The 20426-nt window shown below is 56.2% G+C and overlaps 2 protein-coding genes across 2 annotated transcripts; one reads left to right on the forward strand and one right to left on the reverse strand.

The window, feature by feature from the left end:
• The first annotated feature begins 1700 nt into the window (after window positions 1-1700).
• Window positions 1701-8006, forward strand: LOC128934691 (zona pellucida sperm-binding protein 3-like). Its single transcript, XM_054272486.1, has 8 exons — window positions 1701-2069; window positions 3762-3880; window positions 4798-4901; window positions 5832-6009; window positions 7223-7343; window positions 7435-7526; window positions 7754-7869; window positions 7927-8006. The coding sequence occupies exons 1-8, from the start codon at window positions 1704-1706 to the stop codon at window positions 8004-8006; spliced, it is 1176 nt and encodes a 391-aa protein (XP_054128461.1). The 5' UTR covers window positions 1701-1703.
• Window positions 8007-10125: 2119 nt separating this feature from the next.
• Window positions 10126-18376, reverse strand: LOXL1 (lysyl oxidase like 1). The gene is made up of 7 exons (XM_054272394.1): window positions 18111-18376; window positions 14405-14513; window positions 13647-13784; window positions 12238-12394; window positions 11495-11590; window positions 11055-11170; window positions 10126-10215 (listed from the first exon to the last, which is right to left on the reverse strand). The coding sequence occupies exons 1-7, from the start codon at window positions 18292-18294 to the stop codon at window positions 10209-10211; spliced, it is 807 nt and encodes a 268-aa protein (XP_054128369.1). The 5' UTR covers window positions 18295-18376; the 3' UTR covers window positions 10126-10208.
• Window positions 18377-20426: the final 2050 nt, after the last annotated feature.

Raw genomic sequence — 20426 nt, forward strand, 5'->3', positions numbered from 1 at the left:
TAAAAAAAATCCATTAAAATCCGGGATTGGAATAACAAAGGGCATGAAACAACCCCACAAAAAAAAAAAAAAAAAAAAAGAGGAAAATTTGGAATGAGACTGGAAAATCCATGGGATTTATTCCAGGGAGTTTTCCCTGTTTTTCCCTTTTTCTTGGATGCAATGGAATGGGAAGAGTCAGGAGGGAGGAAAATGAAGGAATTTTTGGGGTCTCGGTGATTCCCCATGATCCAAACTCAAATCTCATAATTTTGGGGGGGATAGAACGAGGGATTTTCACTGGAATTTGGGATCCCGGAGCCTTGGATGAGGATTTTTGGGAAAAGGGGGATAAACCAGGCTGTATCCCCAAAAAACCCCAGGATTTGTGCATCCAGATCACCGGGAATGATGGAGACCCCAAAATCCCCAGCTCGGGAGCCAAAATTCCATCATTTTTTGGGATAGAATGTGGGGTCCTCCCCAAATTCCTCATTCAAAGGGAAAGCAGCGCTCCAGGGCTCTGGGATTATCCCTGGAATTGGGGGAAATGTAGGAATTTTTGGGGTGTCCCTCATTCCCCATGATCCAAACCCAAATCCCATTTTTTTGGGATACAACCCCCCAAAAATATCCTGATCCGAAGCTCCGGTTTTTCCTGAATTCCAGGGATAATCCCTGAGTGATGTTTCCCCCTCGTCCTATCCCCCCCAAAAAATGGGATTTGGGGGGGAGCCACTGTCACCCCATAATTCCAGCCAAAATTCCTTCTTTTTTTTGGGGATGGAACGAGGGGAAAACAACGCCCCAGGATGATCCCTGGAATTCGGGATTCTGGGGAAAAGCAGAGCTTTGGATAAGGATTTTTGGGAACAAAGAAGGAATTTTGGCTCCGACCTCACTTCCAGGCTTGGAATTTTGGGGTCTCAGGTGATCCAAACCCCTCTGGATGCAAAAATCCTTTTTTGTTTTTTTTATGGGATACAACCTGGGATCCCCCACTTTTCCCAAAATCTTCATCCAAGACTCTGGGGATCCCGAATTCCAGGGATGATCCTAAAATAGGGGGTTACAGCGACCCCCCCAAATCCCATTTTTTCTTTGGGATAGAACGTTATTCCCCCCCTTCCTCTTCCCAAAAATCCTTATCTGAGGGGAAAGCAGTGCTCCGGGAACTCCGGGGTTTTCCCTGGAATTCGGCATCCAGGGGAAAAGCGGAGCCTTGGATGAGGATTTTTGGGAAAGGGGGGAGGATCCCAGGTTGCATCCCAAAAAAACCCCCGGGATTTTCGCATCCAGAGGGGTTTGGATCACCGAACACCCCAAAATTCCAGCCCCGGGAGCGAGGTGGGAGCCAAAATTCCTTCGGTTTTTTTGGGATAACCCCCCACAAAAATTCCTCATCCGAGGGGAGAGCAGCGCTCCGGGGGTTCTGGGGTTATCCCTGGAATTCGGGATCCCGGGAAAAGCGGAGCCTCTGCTCGCTCCTTATCAGCGCCGAGCCCAAACAATTCCCTCTGCCCGCGGCTCCGCGGCTCCTGCCGGGATAAACAATTCCCAAAAATCCGCCGGGAACGCTCATCCCGACCCCTCGCACCCCGGAAATGACGGGGGCGCGCTCAGGGGCGCCCTTGGAATTCCAAAGGGGGGGATCTGGGCTGGTTCCCATTGGGATATAAACCCGGGCCGATGCTCCGCGCTGGGAATCGCGGGGATTTTCCGGGATGCGCTCCCAAATCCGCCTCCTCCTGGCGCTGCTCTGCGCGGCCCCCGCGGCCGCGGCGCCTCCGCCCTGGGAGCCGGCATGGAGCGATCCCAATCCCAATCCCAATTCCTGGGGCTGGGGGGACACGGAGCAGTCGCATTCCCACTCGCGGTGGCATTCCCGGGCGCAGATCCCGGTGGAAGTGCAGTGCCAGGAGGCGCAGCTGGTGGTGACCGTGCACCGCGACCTGTTCGGCACCGGCCGCTTGGTCAGCGCCGCCGAGCTCAGCCTGGGCCCCGCCGCCTGCAAACATTCCCGCATGGATCCGTCCCAAAAAACCGTCACCTTCAGCGCCGGCCTGCACGAGTGCGGCAGCACCGTCCAGGTGAGTCCCGCCCCTCATCCCGGCATTCCCAAACGGCATTCCCGACCGGGATTCCCACCCGGAGCGGCTCCCGGGGTTGTCCGGATCCCAGACTTAAGGGAAATCCAGGTGAGTCCCGTTCCCATTCCGAGATTTCGCTCCTATCCCGGGATTCCCACCGGGAGCGGCTCCCGCTGTTGTCCGGATCCCAGATTTAAGGCAAATTCAGGTGGGCTCTGTCCCGATCCCGGAATTCCCACCGGGAGTGGCTCCCGGGCTCGTGCAAATCCCAGATTAGAGGACATTAAGGTGAGTCCTTGTTTCCATCCCGGAATTTCCACCTGGGGCGGCTCCCGCGGTGTCCGGGAAGATCCAGGTGAGTCCCGTTCCCATCCCGGGATTCCGCTCCTACCCCGGGATTCCCAACCGGGATTCCCACCGGGAGCGGCTCCCGGAGTTGTCCGGATCTCAGGTTTTGAGGGAGATCCAGGTGAGCCCTGTCCCAGTCCCGGAATTCCTACCAGGAGTGGCTCCCGGGATCGTGCAAATCCCAGATTTAGGGGAGATCCAGGTGAGTCCCTGTTCCCATCTCGGAATTCCCACCGGGAGCGGCTCCCGGGATCGTGCGGATTCCCGAGTCCTTGTCCCGATCCCGGGATCCCGCCCCGATCCTGGGATTCCACCCGGGAGAGGCTCCAGGAGCTCCGGAGGTGTCGGGGGAGATCCAGGTGAGTCCCGTTCCCACCCCGGGATGTTTCCCGGCAAATCGCGGGATGTGGGAGAATCCCGGTGAGTCCTGTCGGGGTCCCGGAATTCCCACCGGGAGCGGCTCCGGGGCCGCGCCCGTTCCCGGTTTCACGGAGATCCAGGGGCTGGATCCGGGATCATTCCAGGGGAAGGAGGAGCCGCGATTTCCTGGGGATTTGACCGGTTTTCCCGCAGCTTTTCCCATTCCTGTGGGAAAAGCGTCTTTTCCCTCGGGTTTAATTCAACTCCCTGAAAACTGTGATTTTCCACTCATTTCTCCCCATTTCCATGAATTCCCCCAGCATTCCTAGTGGTGCTGCTGGGATGAGGAGTGGCCTCTCCCACGGAATTCCCCACTCTTATTCTCAAATCACCCTGGATTCCCCGATTTCTTGGAATTCTCACTCACTCTCCTGACACCCCTGATTGGACACCCATGGAATTCCTGATTTTTATTCCCAGATTCCCTCATTTGTTTCGATTCCCTCATTTTTGGGTTCCCTTTTCCCACAGAATTCCTGGTTTTCATTCCTGGATCACCCCAGATTCCTGATTTCTTCCAATTCCTGCTCACTCTGCATTGAGAAACCCCTTTCCCTCAGAATTCCCAGTTTTCATTCCTGGATCACCCCACATTCCCTCATTGCTTCCGCTTCCCCACCACTCATCACTGAGGAACCCTTTTCCCCCAAATTCCCAGTTTTCATTCCCAGATCACTCTGGATTCCCTCATTTCTTTCAATTCCTGCATTTTCTGTGTTCCCTTTTCCCATGGAATTCCTGGTTTCCGTTCCCAGATCACCCCAGATTCCCTGATTTTTTCCACTTCCACTCACTCTGGATTGAGGAACACTTTTCCCACAGAATTCCCAGTTTTTATTCCCTGATTCTCTCATTCCTCCCACTTCCCGCTCACTCAGGATTGAGGAACCCTTTTCCCCCGGAATTCCCGGGTTTCATTCCCAGGTCACTCCGGATTCCCTGATTTACCGGACACTCCTGAGCTACGACCCCAGCCCCGGCAGCAATCCCGCCATCGTGCGCAGCGACCCAGCCGTCATTCCCATCGAGTGCCACTACCCCAGGTTCTCCCGGATCCCATCCCACATTCCCGGCATTCCCAGGAATCCCATCCCCATCCTGGGATCGCATCCCAGCGTTCCCAGGAATCCCATTCCTATCCTGGATCCCATCCTGCCTTCCCAGCATTCCCAGGAATCCCATTCCCATCCTGAGATCCCATGCCTCCTTCCCAGCATTCCCAGGAATCCCATTCCCATCCCAGATCCCATTACAGGTTCCCGGCATTCCCAGGAATCCCACTCCCATTCTGGAATCCCATCCCATGTTCCCGACATTCCCAGGAATCCCATTCCCATCCTGGGATCCCTTCCTGGCATTCCCAGGAATCCCATTCCTATCCCAGATCCCATCCCTTCTTCCCAGCATTCCCAGGAATCCCATTCCCATCCTGGGATCCCATCCCAGATTCCCAGTGTTCCATTCCCAGTGTCCCCATTCCCATTTCCAATTCCCTTTTCCAGCTGGGATAACGTCACCAGCGGCTCCCCATTCCCAGTCCCCATTCCCAATTTCTCCATTTCCATCCCGATGTCCCCATTCTTGTCCCAGTGTCCTATTCCCAGTTTCCCAATTCCCAGTGTCCCTGTTCCATCCCAGTGTCCCCATTCCTGATCCCATTCCCTTTTCCAAGCAGGATAATGCCTCCAGTGGCTCCTCATTCCAAGTGTCCCCATTCCCATCTCAGCGTCCCCATTCCATCCAATGCCCTAATCCCAGTGTCCCATTCCCGATCCCATTGCTTTTTCCAGGCGGGACAGCATCTCTAGTGTCCCCATTCCCAATGGCCCCATTCAGTCCCAGTGTCCCCATCCTGATCCCGTTCCCAATCCCATTTCCTTTTCTGGGTGGGATAACTTCTCCAGTGTTCCATTCCCGATCCCATTCCAGATCCCATTCCCAACCCCGTTCCCTTTTCCAGGCGGGATAACGTCTCCAGCGGCTCCATCCGTCCCACCTGGTCTCCCTTCAACTCCGCTCTGGCCTCCCAGGAGAAGCTCCTGTTCTCCCTGCGCCTCATGAACGGTGCGGGATCGGGGCCTTCCCACACTTCTCCTCCTTTCCCATCCCTTTCCCATCCCTTTCCCATCCCTTTTCTCCCTTTTCCATCCCCACTTTTCCTGACCTTTTCCTCCTTTCCCATCCCTTTTCCCCCTTTCCCCCATTTCTCCATCCCCTTTTCCCCCTTTCCCATCCCTTTTTCCCTTTTTCCCCCTTTCCCCCATTTCTCCATCTCCTTTCCCCTCATTTCGCCACCCCCTTTTCCCCCTTTTCTTTCCCTTTCCCGTCTCTTTTCCCCTTTGGGATCACTTTGGGGTTGATCCCATTGGGTTTTCCAGAGGACTGGAGCTCAGAGGGGATTCCTTGTGATTCCCCCTTCCCATCCCTCTTACCCTTTTGGGGTCGGTTTGGGGTTGATCCCGTTGGGTTTTCCAGAGGACTGGAGCTCACAGTGGTATTTCCTGGGATTCTTCCTTTCCCATCCCTTTTCCCATTGGATTTTCCATAGGATTGGAGCTCCGAGTGGGATTTCTCGGGGTTGTCCCTTTCCCATTCCTTTTCCCCTTTTGGGGTTGATCCCTTTGGGTTTTCCAGAGGACTGGAGCTCAGAGTGGGATTTTTTGGGATTCCACCTTCCCCATCCCTTTTCCCGTGGGGTTTTCCAGAGGATTGGATCTCCAAGCAGGATTTCTTGGGGTTCCTCCTTTCCCATCCCATTTCACATTTTGGGATCAGTTTGGGGTTGATCCTGTGGGGTTTTCCAGAGGACTGGAGCTCTGAGTGAAATCTCTCGGGATTTCCCATTTCCCATCCCATTTCCCATTTTGGGCTCAGTTTGGGGTTGATCCCACGGGTTTTCCAGAGTTCTGAGTGGGATCTCTCGGGATTCCCCCGTTTCCCATCCCATTTCTCATTTTGGGATCCGTTTGGGGTTGACACCGTGGGGTTTTCCAGAGGACTGGAGCTCGGAGCGGGATCTCTCGGCGTTCCGCCTGGGGGACGTGCTGAACATCCAGGCCGAGGTGGGCGCCCACAGCCACGTCCCGCTGCGGCTCTTCGTCGACTCCTGCGTGGCCACGCTGGGCCCCGGCGCGGGCACCGAGCCCCACTACGCCATCATCGACTTCAACGGGTGCGCCGGGGCTGCCGGGGACAGCTGGGGATGGTTTGGGGACATCTGGGGACATTTGGGGATGGTTTGGGGACATTTGGGGATACCTGGGGACACCCAGGGGGTGATGAGCTCTCCTTGTCCCACTGTGCCATCATCAACTTCAACGGGTGTGCTGGGGACGTCTGGGGATGTCTGGGGACATTTGGGGTTGGTTTGGGGACATCTGGGGACTTCTGGGGACATTTTGGGATGGTTTGGGGGCATCTGGGGACGCTTAGGGGTTATGGGGAAGGGGCAGCTCATCCCGCCCCATTACGCCATCATCGACTTCAATGGATGCGCCGGGGACATCTGGGGACATATGGGGACATATGGTGACATCTGGGCACATTTGGGAGTGTTTTGGGGACATTTGGGGATGTTTTGGGGACATTTAGGGATGTTTTGGGGACATTTGAGGATGTTTGGCGGTGTTTGGGGCTGCTTTGGGGTCTTGGGGGACACCCAGGGGCTGGTGAGCTCTCCTTGTCCCCCTATGCCATCATCGACTTCAATGAGTGTGCTTGGGGACGTCTGGGGATATTTGGGAATAATTTGGGGACATTTGGGGACAATTTGTGGTGAAGGACACAGTCAGGGGGTGGTGACACCTTATCTCATCTCACTGCTCCATCATTGACTTCAATGGGTGAGTTTGAGGACACTTGGGGACATTTGGGGATGTCTGGGGACACTTTGGGGTCTGGGACACAGGGAGTGGTGACACCTTGCTGCACCATCAATGACTTCAATGGGTGAGTTTGGGGACGCTTGGAGACCTTTGGGGACAGTTTGGGGACATTTGGGGATGTTTTGGGGTCAAGGGGAGGGTGGCTCCTCATCCTCCCCGGCTACACCCTCATCAACTACAACAGGTGAGCTTGGGGACATTTGGGGACAATTTGGGGTCTGGGGAGACACACACGGGGTGGTGATTTCAATGAGAAAGCTGGGGACATTTTGAGGTCTAGGAGGTGCTGAGCACTTGTCACTTCCCCAGCCAATCTGGGGACACACAGGGACACCACAGTGCCAGCCAGGGTTGTGACCCTTCTGTCCCCATGACTGTGACCCTGCTGTCCCCATGGAGTGACTCCGCTGTCCCCGGGGTGTGACCTCGCTGTCCCCATGGTGTGACCCTGTCCCCATGGTGTGACCCTGTCCCCGGGGCGTGTCCCTGCTGTCCCCACAGCTGCCTGGTGGACGGGCGCTCTGATGCCACCAGCTCGACCTTTGTCACCCCCCGGCCGCGGCAGGACGTGCTGCGCTTCCAGATCGACGCCTTCCGCTTCGCCGGCGACCCCCGCAGCCTGGTAAGGCCCTGGGGACACCCTGGGGACACCCCGCTGTCCCCAGCACCGCCCCGTGCCCCCGCGGTGTCCCCAGCAATGTCCCCTGGTGCAGATCTACATCACGTGTCACCTGAAGGTGACACCGGCCGAGCAGAGCCCGGACGCGCAGAACAAGGCCTGCTCCTTCAGCAAGGCGCGCAACACGTGAGTGCCACCTCCCCAGTGCCACCTCCCCAGTGTCACCTCCCTGGTGTCACCTCCCCAGTATCACCTCTGTAGTGTCACCTCCCTGGCCCCACCTCTGTAGTGCCACGTCCCTGCTGTCACCTCCGTGGTGGCACCTCCATGGTGGCAACTCCCTAGTGTCACCTCCCTGGTGGCACCTGCCTGCTGTGGTGGCACTGGCTGACGGTGTCACCTCCCTGTCACAGCTGGGCGCCCGTGGAGGGGACAAGGGACATCTGCAGCTGCTGTGAGCTGGGCAACTGCGGCCGGAGGCCAGCGGAGACCTGGAACGGCCACCGCTACCGGAGACACGACGGGGACGGTGAGGGGACAGCAGGGGGACAGTGTGGGGACAGTGTGGGGACACTGGGGATACCAGGGACAGGGGGGCATGGGGACACTGCTGACATGGGGACTGTGGAGAGGGGGACATGGGGACAGGGAGACAGGGGGACATAGGGACAGGGGGAGATGGGGACGGTGGGACAGGGGGACAGGGGGACAGGGGGACTGTGGAGAGGGGGTGATCTCTCCTCACTGTTGCCACTGTCCCTCACTGTCCCTTGTCCCCAGGTGCCACCTCCGAAGCTGACATTGTCATCGGTCCCGTGCTGCTCTCGAGTGCCCAGCGTGGCCAGCGCCCTGAGGGCCACCAGGGTGAGTCCCTGAGGTGACACCGGTGACACTGGGTGACACTGGGTTACACTGCGTGACACCGGTGATCCTGGGTGACACTGGGTGACACCAGCAACACCAGGTGGCACCCCGTGACAATCCCCGCTCCCCTCCGTGTCACTCGGTGTCCCTTCGCAGGTGCGGTGGCACCGCTGGCTGTGGGGACAGCGCTGGCCTGTGCGGTGGCCGGCGTGGCCGTGGCTGGAGCCGCGCTGGCCATCGGCCTCAGGCGCCGGAATTCCCCGTGAACCCCGGAATGATCGACGGAAATCCCGATAAATCCCACAAGGACCGATGGAATTCCCAATAAATCCCACAAGGATCGATGGAAATCCTGATAAATCCCACAAAGACCAACAGAATTCCCAATAAATCCCACAAGGACTGATGGAAATCCCGATAAATCCCATGACCCGCAGTGTCCGAGGGGTCACTCTGGGAGGGAATCCCAGGAATGGGGTGGGGAGGATGACCAGTCCTGTCCCAGTGTCCCCATTCCCATCACAGTGTCCCCATTCCCATCTCAGTGTCCCCATTCCATTCCCAGTGTCCCTATTCCAGTGTCACCATTTCCAGTGTCTCCATTGCCATCCCAGTGTACCCAATCCCAATGTCCCCATTCAATCCCACTGTCCCCATTCCCGTGCCAATGCACCCATTCCCATCCCAGCGTCCCCATTCCCATCCTGATGTCCTCAATCCCAGTGTCCCCATTTCCACTGTCCCCATTCCATCCCACTGTCCCCATTCCTGTCCCAGTGTCCCAAATCCTAGTGTTCCCATTCCTGTACCAATGTCCCCATTCCCAGTGTTCCCAATCCCAATGTCCCCAATCCAGTGTCCCCATTCCCAATCCCACTGTCCCCAATCCCACTGTCCCCATTCCATCCCACTGTCCCCATTTCTGTCCCAGTGTCCCCAATCCCAGTGTTCCCAATTCCGGTGTCCCCAGTCCCAGTGTCCCTCTTTCCAATGTCTCCATTCAATCCCACTGTCCCCATTCCCAATTTCCGCATCCCCAGTCCCAATGTCCCAATTCCCATTCCAAATGTCCCCATCCCATTCCTACTGTCCCGAATCCCAATGTTTCCATTCCATTCCATTCCATTCTATTCCATTCCATTCCATTCCATTCCATTCCATTCCCGATGTCCCCATTCCCAATCCCACTGTGCCCATTCCCAGTGTCCCCATTCCCTATCCCAATGTCCCCAATCCCACTGTCCCCATTCCTATTCCCAATGTCCCCATTCCCATCCCAGAGTCCCCATTCCCAGTGTTCCCAATTCCGGTGTCCCCAGTCCCATCCTGGTTGTCCCCAGTCCCACTGTCCCTCTTTCCAATGTCCCCATTCAATCCCACTGTCCCCATTCCCAGAGACCCCATTCCTGTCCCAATGTCTCCGTTCCCAATCCAGCATCCCCAGTCCCAGTGTCCCTATTCCCATTCCCAATGTCCCCAATTCCATTCCCAATGTCCTCATCCCATTTCCACTGTCCCCATTCCCATTCCCACTGTCCCCATTCCCATACCAGTGTCCCCGTTCTCAATCCAGCATCCCCAGTCCCAATGTCCCCATTCCCAATCCCAATGTCCCCAGTCCCAATGTCCCCATTCCCAATCCCAATGTCCCCAATCCAAGTGTCCCCATTTTCATTCCCAATAGGTTTCCCCCATTCCCACCCCCATTCCCATCCCAAAATTCCCAGAACTGTTTCTTTCCCCCACTTGGGGACATTCCCAGAAATTCCCAAGGATTTGTAGGATCACGAGGATTTTATGGAGCATTTTGGGGTCCCTGCTTTGATTCCAGCCTTGGATTCCCCCGGGAATGCCGGGAAAATTTGGGATAAAAACGATTCCCAAGAGTCCTCGTGGCTTCCCCGCTTTTTATTGGGAAAAGGGGAAACTTTGGGAACGCAGCGGAGCCACCTCGAGGACTTCCCAGGAAAGGGGACGGGTGACACTCCTGGGGTTCCGCTGCCGTCAGGATCTGCGGGGAAAATGGGAAAATCCCAGAAAATTTCATGGGGAAGGAGGAAAAAACCTGACCCCAAATGGGCAAATCCCATAAAATTCCATGGGAAAGGAGGAAATTCCCAATTGCCACCCCAAATTCCAAGGAAAAGAAGCACAATCCCAATTCCCAAATAAACCATCCCAAAAAATCTCCCATTCAAAAAAATCCCTATTCCAAAAATCTCCATCCCCCCAAAATGGGGATTTTTTTGGGATTGGGATTTTTTGGGATGGGGGAATTTTGGGGATTTGGGTATTTTTGGGATGGGGGAATTTTGGGATGGGGGTTTTTTGGGGATTTGGGTTTTTTTGGGATGGGGGATTTTTAGGATGGAGGTTTTTTGGGATGGGGTTTTATTGGGCTCAAGATATTTTGGGATGGTTTTTTGTTTTGTGATGAGTTTTTTTGGAATTGGGATTTTTCTTTCAGGGTTTTTTGGGGTGGGTTTTTTTTGGGAGGGGGTCTTTTTTTGTAATTGGGGTTTTTTCAGGTTGGGGTTTTTTTGAATTGGGTTTTATTTGGGATAGGGGATTTTTAGGATGGGGATTTTTTTGTATCGGATGTTTTTGGGATCAGGATTTTTTTATTTGGGTTTTTTGGGCTTGGGGGTTTTTTTGGGGGTCAGGGGTTTTTGGGCTTGGGGTTTATTTCGGGATTGGATTTTTTGGGAAGTTTTTTTGGGATCGGGGTTTTTTTATAATAGGGTTTTTTTGGCTTGGGTTTTTTTAGGATCAGGGTTTTTTGGGATTTTTTTTTGGGGGGGGATGGGGTTTTTTTTGGGATGGGTTTTTTTGGGGTCAGGAATTCCTTACTGGGCGATGCGGCAGTTGGAGGCGGACACGAAGCGCCCGGTGTAGTGGATGTGGCAGCGCACGACGTTGTTGGTGAAATCCGACTCCAGCACCAAATATTTGGGATTGACCTGGACCTGGGATGGGGAAAAATTCCCAGAAAAGGATCCCAAAAATCAGCAGGGAAAAAAATTAGGGAAAATCAGATGGGAATGGGGGAAAGGGAAAGAAATCCCAAAAGGGAAAGGGAGAATTTGGGCATACCCCAAAATAGGGAAAGGGAAGGGGAAAAAATCCCAAAAATTAACAGGGAAAAGGAAACTAAAAAAAAAATCCCCAAACAGGAGAAAGGAAAGGAAAAAATGCCCACAATAACCAGGGAAAGAGGAAAATCCCGATCCGGGATGGAATTGGGATTTTCCACCTCAAAATGTCCCCAAATGTCCCCAGATGTCCCCAACCTTGAGGATGTAGTTCCCTGGGGGGACGTCGGTGATGTCGATCCACTGGCAGTCGATGTCGGCGTTGTAGGTGTCGTAACAGCCTGGGCTGAGCCCCTGCAGGGGGAAAATGGGGTGAGAAATGGGGGGAAAGGGAAAAAATGGGGAAAATGGGAAAAATGGGGGGGGAAATGTGAAAAAATGAAGAAAAAAGGGAGAAAAAAGGTTAAAAAATGGGCAGAAAAGGACAAAAAGAGGGGGATCTAAAAGGAACCCTCGGGTGTTGTAACAGCCCAAGGAGAGATCCTGCAGGGGAGAAATGGGGTGAGAAATGGGGTGAGAAATGGGGAAATTGGGCAAAAATGGGGAAATGAGGAAAAATGGTGAAAAAGGGGGGGGGAAAGGGTGTAAAAATGGGGAAAATAAGGGAAAAAAAGGGTAAAGATGGGGGAGGAAAGGGAACCCCTTTGTTCTCTCAGTGTCACCTGGGTGTGGGCGGTGCATAGTGCCACAAATGGGGACAAAAGGGACAAAAAAGGGACAAAAAATGGAGAAAAGGGGACAAAAGGGACAAAAAGTGACAGAAGTGACAAAGGGTGCTGTCCCTGCGGTGTCACCTGGGTGTGGGCAGTGCAGACATAATGCCACAAATGGGGACAAAAGGGACCAAAAGGGACAAAAAAGGGAGGAGAACGGGAGATGAAAGGGACTAAAAGGGACGGAAAGTGACAGAAGTGTCAAAGGCCACTGTCCCAAGGCGTCACCTGTGTGTGGGCGGTGCAGGCGTAGCGCTTGAGGTGGCCGAAGTCGCAGGTGGTGTCCTCCAGGCAGAAGCTGGCCTTGTGTCCCTCGGCCACCCGGCGGCCCGAGGTGACATCCAGCAGGTCATAGTGGCTGAACTCCGCCATGCTGTGGTAGTGCCTGGGGACATGGGGACACTGTGGGGACACTGTGGGGACACCGTAGGGACAGGCTGGGGACACGCAGGGGACACTTTGGGGATGCTCTGGGGACAGTCAGGGGACAGTGGGACAATCAGGGTACAATCATGGGGACAGTAAGGGGACGAGCTATGGGATAAATCAGGGGACATTCAGGGGACATTCAAGGGGACACTCAGGGGACAGCAGGGCCACCCAGGGGACATTCAGAGGAATAATCAGGGGACAATCAAGGGGCACTCTGGGGACACTCAGGGGACATCCAGCAGGTCACAGTGGCTGAACTCTGTCATGCTGTGGTAGTGCCTGGGGACATGGGGACACCGTGGGGACAGGTTGGGGACACTCAGGGGAACACTCAGGGGACAGTCAGGGGACAGTCAGAGGACAGCAGGGGACAGTCAAGAGACAGCGGGCACAATCAGGGGACATTGAGGGGACTCTGCCATGCTGTGGTAGTGCCTGGGGACACCAGGGGACAGGCTGGGGAGCCCTGGGGACACTCAGTGGTGGCAGCTGTGCCACTGCCACCATCATGAATGGTGGCTTTGGGGACAAAGAGGTGAAGGAAGATCCCAAAACAAAGCCACCAAATGGGGAAACATCACCAAAGCACCACCAAAGTGCCACCAAATCCCTTGGAGCTACTAGCAGGGGGTGGGCAGAGGCTGGGGACAGCTGGGGACGTTCACTGGTGGCAGTTGTGTCACTCCCACTAACGTGGTGGCTTTGGGACAAAGACATGAAGGAAGACCCCTAAACAAAGCCACCAAATGGGGAAACACCACCAAAGTGCCACCAAAGACCCTGGACCTGCCACCCAGGGTTGGGCTGAAGTTGGGGACATCTGGGGACACTCAGTGGTGGCAGCTGTGCCACTGCCACCATCACGGTGGCTTTGGGGATGAAGAGCTCACGGAAGGTGACATTGCACAGCAACATCCCAAAACAAAGCCACCAAATGGGGAAAAGGCCACCAAAGTGCCACCAAAGCCCTTGAAGCTGCCAGCAGGGAGTATGCAGAGGTTGGGGACAGATGGGGACACTCAGTGGTGACAGCTGTGCCACTGCCACCATCATGAATGGTGGCTTTGAGAACAAAGAGAGGAAGGAAGACTTGCCCTTATGAAGACCCCAAAGCAAAGTCACCAAACAGGGAAATGCCACTAAAATGGCACTCAAAGCTGTGCCCAGAGGCAGGGAACAGGTTGGGGACACCTGGGGACACTCACTGGTGGCAGCTGTGCCACTGCCATCGGTGGCGGGGCTGGCTGGGCAGGAAATCGGCCGTGCCCTGGTTCTTGACGCGCTGCGGGAAGCGCAGCAGCACCCGCACGTCGTAGTCGGTGGCCTCGGCCGCGTACGCCGTGCTGGGGACGGGGACAGGGACAGTGGTGGCACCCTCTATCCTGTGTCCCATATCCCCTGTCCCATGTCCCGTGTCCTGTATCCTGTCTCCCATATCCCATGTCCCGTTCCCATATCCCATTGTCCCTCCTGTGTCCCTCCTGTGCAGGAATGTATCCCATTCCTGTATCCCGTGTCCCATATCCCGTGTCTCATGTATCCTATGTCCCATATCCCCTGTCCCATGTCCTGTGTCCCGCATCCCATATCCCACTGTCTCATTCCTGTATCCCGTATCCCGTGTCCCCTGTGTCCTCTGTCCCATATCCCCTGTCCCATGTCCTGTGTGCCATGTCCCATATTCCTGTATCCCACATCCCATGTCCCACGTCCCGTTCCCATATCCCATATCCCATTGTCCCATTCCTGTATCCCCTATCCCATATCCCATATCCCATGTCCCGTATCTCATGTCCCATCTTCCCTGTGTCCTATGTCCCGTGTCCATGTGTCGGTGTGTCCCCGGTGTCCCCAGTGTCCCTGTGTGTCCGTGTGTCCGTTGGTGTGTCCATGTGTCCGTGTGTCCGTCGGTGTGTCCGTGTGTCCCCGGTGTGTCCCCGGTGTCCCCGTCGGCGAGTGGCACCTGGCCAGGCAGCGCTCCTCGGCGGCGCAGCGCAGCGAGTACAGGTGAGCTCTCTGCACGTACGTGGACGCCTGGACGTAGTTGGGGTCCGGGACCAGGTCCGGGAGACCTGCGGGAAACGGGATCGGGATTGTGGAAATCCGGGATTGGGGAAATCCAGGATCAGGTCCAGGAGACCTGCCAAGAAATGGGAATGGGATTGGGAACAGGGACTGGGGAAATCCGGGATCAGAAGCGAGACCTGCTGGGAAATGAGATTTTTCCCCATTTCCCTCTATTTTTTTCCGCATTTTTCCCCATTCCCCCCCATTTTTCCCCCCACTTTCCCCCATTTTTCCCTGTTTTTCCCCAGTTTTCCCCAATTTTTCCCCATTTTCCCCATTTTTTCCCCCATTTCTCCCCGTTTTTCCCTGGAAAGGAGAACAATGCCTCCTTGTTTCTGGGCCTGCCTTCCCGGGAGGGATCACGTCATTCCTTTGGAGCTCATTTCCTGCCCCATTCCCGCTGATGTAATTCCCGGGAGGACCCAAAAAAAACCGGGGAGAGCTCAGAAAAAACTTCTCCCCCATCCCTTAAAAATATTCCTAACAAAAAAAACCCATGGAAAACCACCCCGGGCCAGCCAAGAAAAAGTTTTCCATCCTTTCAGAATTTTTTTCCCTCCCTGCTGTTGTTTATTCCAAGGAATTCTTGGAAGCCCCGGAGCGAAATCCGACTCTGGGACCAACGGGGAGTTTTATGGGATTTGGATTTTCCCCTTTCCCGCTGGATTCTGCCCTGGGATGGCCCCGTTGTTTTTGTAGGATATCACTCTTCCTTTTTGCGGTCAAACCCCTGGAATTCACAGGATATCGGGATACCCACTTCTGGAATTGTCCCCATCCCACCCCAAATTCCAGGGGGGTTTTACTGAGGCTTCCCAAAAATCCAGAGAAAATCGACCCTGGATCAGGACAATCCCATTGGGAAAAGGTTTTTGGTTTTCCCACCCGGCCCCTCGGCCACCCTGGGAGCTGCCAGAGGAGATTTCCATCCATTCCAGGGGAAAATCGGGATCATGGGCCCTGTTTGTGCAGGTGTATGGGATCAGCGGGAAAATCCCACAGGGATAAGAATCCCATGGAAAAGTGGGAGTGGGGGAGGCTGGGAATGGAGGGAGTGGAAATGGGGACGGCCGGAGAGACCAAGGGGATTCCAGCTTCCCATCCCATCAATCCCATCCCAGTCCCATTCCCAATCCTAATTCCAATTCCATTCACAATCCAAATCCCATCCCATCAATCCTAATCCCATCCCAAACTCAATTCCAATCTCATCCCATCCCATCCCATTCCATCAATCCCATCCCATCAATCCCAATCCCATCCCATCCCAATCCTATCAATCCCAATCCCTCCTCCATCCCCACAGAATCCTGGGATTCCCAGCCCCAGAACCATCCCAATCCCAAATCTGACCCCACCACAGGGAAACTTTCCTGGGAATTCTGACACCTCCCGGCCCATCCAGGGGTGACACCAAACTCCCCCTTGGTGGGACCCAAATCCCCAGCGCCCCATGGAATTCCCAAATCCCTCTTTCCTTCCAAACCCAACCCTGGGAACCCAATCCATGGGGTCAGGGGGAAAAACCCTCCTGGAGATGGGATTGGGGTTGGGAAAGCACTGGGGATGGGATCAGGGTTGGGATTAGGATGAGGAACCCCTGGAGATGGGATCCGGATCAGGATTGGGATGAAGAACCCCTGGAGATGGGATCGGGGTCGGCATTGGGGTGTAGAACCCCAGGAAGTGGGATCTGGGCAGGGATTGGGGTGAGGAAGTTATGGAGATGGGATCTGGGTTGGGTTCGGGTGAGGGAACCACTGGAGATGGGATTGGGGTTAGGATCAGGAAGAAGAAATCACTGGAGATGGGATCGGAGATCAGGAAGCCTCCAGAGATGGGATCCAGTTGGGGATTGGGATGAGGAAACCCCTGGAGATGGGATCTGTGCTGGGATTGGGGTCAGGAAGATTTTGGAGATGGGGTCAGGATGAGGAACCCCTGGAGATGGGATCAGGATGAAGAAATGTCCTGGAAATGGAATCGGGTTTGGGATCTGGGTAGGGAAAACTTTTGGAATTTGGATCCCCTTCCCTTCCCCACCCCCCGGAGCCACTCCTGTCCCTCCCATCTCTGGATCAGGCCTGGAATTTTCCCAGCCCCTGTTCCCAGATTTCCCCAGGCCCCCATTCCCCCAGAAACCCCGAGAATTCCCCGCTGGAAGCAGCGGGATCGGATTCCTTCCCTCATTAACCCCGGCCGGGGGCCGGCAATGCCGAACATTCCTGGCGGATCCGGCCAGGATTAGGAGGCTCCAGAGGAGCTTTGGCCGTGGAATTAATAATTAATAATTAATAATTAACAATTAACGCCGGATCCGGCGCCAGCCATCGTTTGCTCCAATTAGGATCCCCGGGAGGTGACAGGGAGGTGACAACATTCCCAAAACACGGCGAGTGACCCGGGATTTGAGGGGATCAGCTGGATTCCTGTGAAATTTCTCAGGAAAAGGGGGAAAGCTCTGGGAATTTGGGTGTCCCGAATTCCCTGCTGGAGCCACCGGCACCTCGCAGGATCCTGGAAGGACACGGACGCTGCCAAGGGGGAATTTGGCTGGAATCTTTCCCAGGGAATTTGGCTGGAATTTTTGCCGGGTCATTGGCAGGGCAGCTGTCCTTGAGTGTCTCTCCAGAGCCTTGGGAATTCTGGCATTCCCTGAATGTGTCCCCAAATCCCTCCCATCCTTCACCCCCTGTGCCCCATTCCTGGCTTTTCTGCCATCCCAAAAATCCCCATTCCCGAGTTTTTCCTGCAGCGTTCCCCCCCGGTTTGTGTAGGGCGGGGTTGGGCCCTTCCCACCACCCCAAATCCTCCGGGATGGCTATTCCCAGAAAACTGGGATGGGGCTGGGCAGGGCACGGGGTCAGGCTGGGATGGGATTCCCGAGGGATGGGCTGGGAGTGGCTCCGAGGGCTCGAAAACTCTTGGAAAGCTCAGCCCAGATCCATGGGATTTTATTGGGATGGGGAGGGAGCAACCCCGGAGTGACCCTGGAGTGACACGAGCATGGATCCGTCTGTATTTCCCAAAAATCTGGGAATGGAGTGTGTCCTGGTCAGATAAGCGGGATCGAGATCTGTCCCATCCCAAATATCACATGGGAAAATGGGATAAACATCCCACGGATAACTGGGATCCAGCCCTGTCCCATCCCATGGAAAACCCAAATATCCCATAGATAACTGGGATAAACACCCCATGGATAACCGGGATCCAGCCCTGTCCCATCGCAAATATCCCATGGATAACCATGGGATCCACAGGATCCAGCCCTGTCCCATCCCATGGAAAACCCAATGGGATAAACACCCCATGAATAACCAGAATCCAGCCCCATCCCATCCCAAATATCCCATGGAAAAATGGGATCCAGCATGGAGTTACCTGGGACAGACCCCAGGAATGCCCTAGGACACAGCACAACCCCATCCCACAAATTTGGGGTGCCCTGGGACACAGAACAGCCTTATTATCCCAAAATTATGGGATGACCCTGGATTCGGCCCAGCCCCATCCCAACCCCAGCCCTGTTCCCATGATTCCCAAACTCCCTATGGCGAATCCCGGGAATTCTGCCCATCCCAAGGAAGCCCCAAACTCACCTCTGGCCCCAAAGCTGGGCCTGTAGACGCTGCCCACGCTGAGCCGCGCTTGGCTGTCGGGCACGGCCTGAGGAATTTCGGGAATGAAGGGCTCGGGATGAGCGACCCCAAAGGATTCGGGCGCACGGAACGGCGGCTGCGCCTCGTGGGGCGGGAACTGCGCCCCAAATCCCAGATTTTCCATGGATCCCGTCCCGGTTTGCGCCTCGGCGCCGCCGTCGTGGTACAGGCTGTGCGAGTAGCGGCGATCCAGCGGCACTCCCGCCGCTCCGAACGGCGGCGGCTCCTCCCCGAAACCCTCGGGGAGCGCGCGGGGCTGCAGCGGGAACGCCGCCCCGGTCCCTGTCCCCATTGGTGTCCCCATCCCTGTCCCCATTGGTGTTCCCATCCCCGTCCCCATCCCTGTCCCCACTGGTGTCCCCATCCCCGTTCCCATCCCTGTCCCCATCGGGGTCCCCATCCCCGTTCCCATTCCTGTCCCCATAGATGTCCCCATTCCTGTCCCCATTCCTGTCCCCATCCCTGTCCCCGCCGCCACCGCGCTCCGCGACGCGGGGACACCCTCGGGGCGCTCCCCGTGCGGTGCCACCCCCGCGGCGACAAAGGGCGGCTGTCCCGCCACCCCCGCGGCGACGAAGGGCGGCTGTCCCGCCGAGGCGAAGGCGAACGACGACACGGCCACCCCCGAGGCTGTCGCCTGCCGCCCGCGTGCCGCTTGTCGCCGCTGTCCCCCCGCGCCGCCGTCGCCCAGCGCTCCGTCCCGCCAGTTGGGCGGCACCTGGCCGAACCCGAAGGGATGTCGCGCTTGTCCCCGCACTGTCCCCGAGGCGGGCGCCTGGCGGCGGACGCTGCCCGCTGCCCCCGCTGTCCCCGCTGTCCCCGCGGTGCCCGCCAGCCACAGGCGGCTGCCCGGGGGCCGCTCCTGCCCGGCGGGCACGAACTCGGCGCCGCTGTTGAGCAGGCTGTAGAGCCGCCCGTTGTTCTCCCACTGGATCAGCTGCCGCCACGGCTCCTGCGCCGCCGCCAGCAGCAGCAGCGCGGCCCAGAGCGCCCCGCGCCGCCACAGCCCCGCCGCCATCGCCGCCCCACGGCCCCGAGTGGCTGCGCCGCTGCTGCTGCTGCTGGCACCGCTGGTGGCACCGCTGCTGGCACCGCTGCTGGCACCGCTGCTGGCACCGCTGGTGCTGGCACCCCCGGCCGGGGCAGCGCCGCTCGGGCCCGTCCCGCTCGGAGCGCGCCGGGAGCGCCTCCGCCTGTGCCTCCTCCTCCTCCTTTCCTTTTCCTCCTCCTCTTTTTCCTTCTCCTCCTCCTCCTCTTTTTCCTTTTTTTCCTCCTCCTTTTCTTCCTTCTCCTTCTCTTTCTGCTCTTTTTCCTTCTCCTCCTTTTCCAAGCCTTGGTCCCTCCACTTGCTTCTCCTCTCCTCCTCCTTCTCCTTTTCCTTCTCCTCTTTTTCCTCCCCCTCCTTCTCCTCCTTTTCCTTCTCCTTTTCCAAGCCTTCCTCCCTTCTCCTCCTCCTCCGACCCCGCCTCCTCCTCTTCTTTTCCCCCCTCCTCCTCCTTCTCCTTTTCCAAACTTTCCTCCCTCTCCCTCGTCTCCCTCCTCTTTTTCTTTCTCCTCCTTCTCCTCCTTTCCCAAACCTTCCTCGTCCTCCTCCTCTTCTCCCTTTCCCTCCTCTCCCTTTTCCTCCTCTTTTTCATTCTCCCCCTTTTCCGAGCCTTCCTCCCTCTCCCTCTCCCTCCTCCTCCTCCGGGAGGAATTCTGCTGGAATTCGCGGGATTCGCTCCAAGGCTTCGCTCCCAGAGCGGTTCCCGCACTCCGGAAGTGCGTCCAGGCGGGAAAAAAAACTTGGAATTTTCACTTTTCTCCACTTTTTGTGACTCCCGGAGTGAATTTCGGGTGGAATTCCCCGGGATTCAGTCCCGGGAAGCGCCTCCAGAGCGGGTCCTACCCTCCGGGAGAAGGCGGGAATTGCATCCAGCCGGGATAAAAAAAGTGGAATTTCCCTTTTCCCCGCTTTTTGAACCCTTCAAGGATCCCTTTTCCCGCCCGATTCCCACCACTTCCCGATTTTCCCGGGAAAAGCCCCTTCCCAAAGGAAAACCCTGCCCAAAAATGGGATTGTCTCCCAGATTTTGCCTTTTCGGGGCCATTTGGAGTTTTCCCCCTGGATATTAAATCCTGAATGATGGCAGAGAACGCCTGGAATTAATCGGGAATTTGGCTGGAAATTCTTTAATTTTTTGGGTTGTTGAATAAAAAACGGGATTCGAGGAGGGAATCCCCAAATCCCGTGGCTGGTGGGACCTCAAACCCCTC

This window comes from Melozone crissalis, unplaced genomic scaffold (genome assembly GCF_028551555.1).
Source record: "Melozone crissalis strain CALT ecotype California unplaced genomic scaffold, PUWL_Pcris_2 ptg000014l_1, whole genome shotgun sequence".
In the NCBI taxonomy this organism is placed as follows: Eukaryota; Metazoa; Chordata; class Aves; order Passeriformes; family Passerellidae; genus Melozone; species Melozone crissalis.

Excerpts from the sequence above, each read along its gene's own strand:
- LOC128934691 (XM_054272486.1), top strand. The coding sequence starts at position 1,704 with ATGCGCTCCCAAATCCGCCTCCTCCTGGCGCTGCTCTGCGCGGCCCCC. Across the intron at positions 4,902-5,831 it reads CTCCCTGCGCCTCATGAACG|AGGACTGGAGCTCGGAGCGG; the intron begins GTGCGGGATCGG and ends GGGGTTTTCCAG. Across the intron at positions 7,870-7,926 it reads CCGGAGACACGACGGGGACG|GGACAGGGGGGCATGGGGAC; the intron begins GTGAGGGGACAG and ends TGGGGATACCAG.
- LOXL1 (XM_054272394.1), bottom strand. The coding sequence starts at position 18,294 with ATGGAAAATCTGGGATTTGGGGCGCAGTTCCCGCCCCACGAGGCGCAG. Across the intron at positions 13,785-14,404 it reads GAGGAGCGCTGCCTGGCCAG|CACGGCGTACGCGGCCGAGG; the intron begins GTGCCACTCGCC and ends CCCCGTCCCCAG. Across the intron at positions 11,171-11,494 it reads CAGGGAACTACATCCTCAAG|GTCCAGGTCAATCCCAAATA; the intron begins GTTGGGGACATC and ends TCCCCATCCCAG.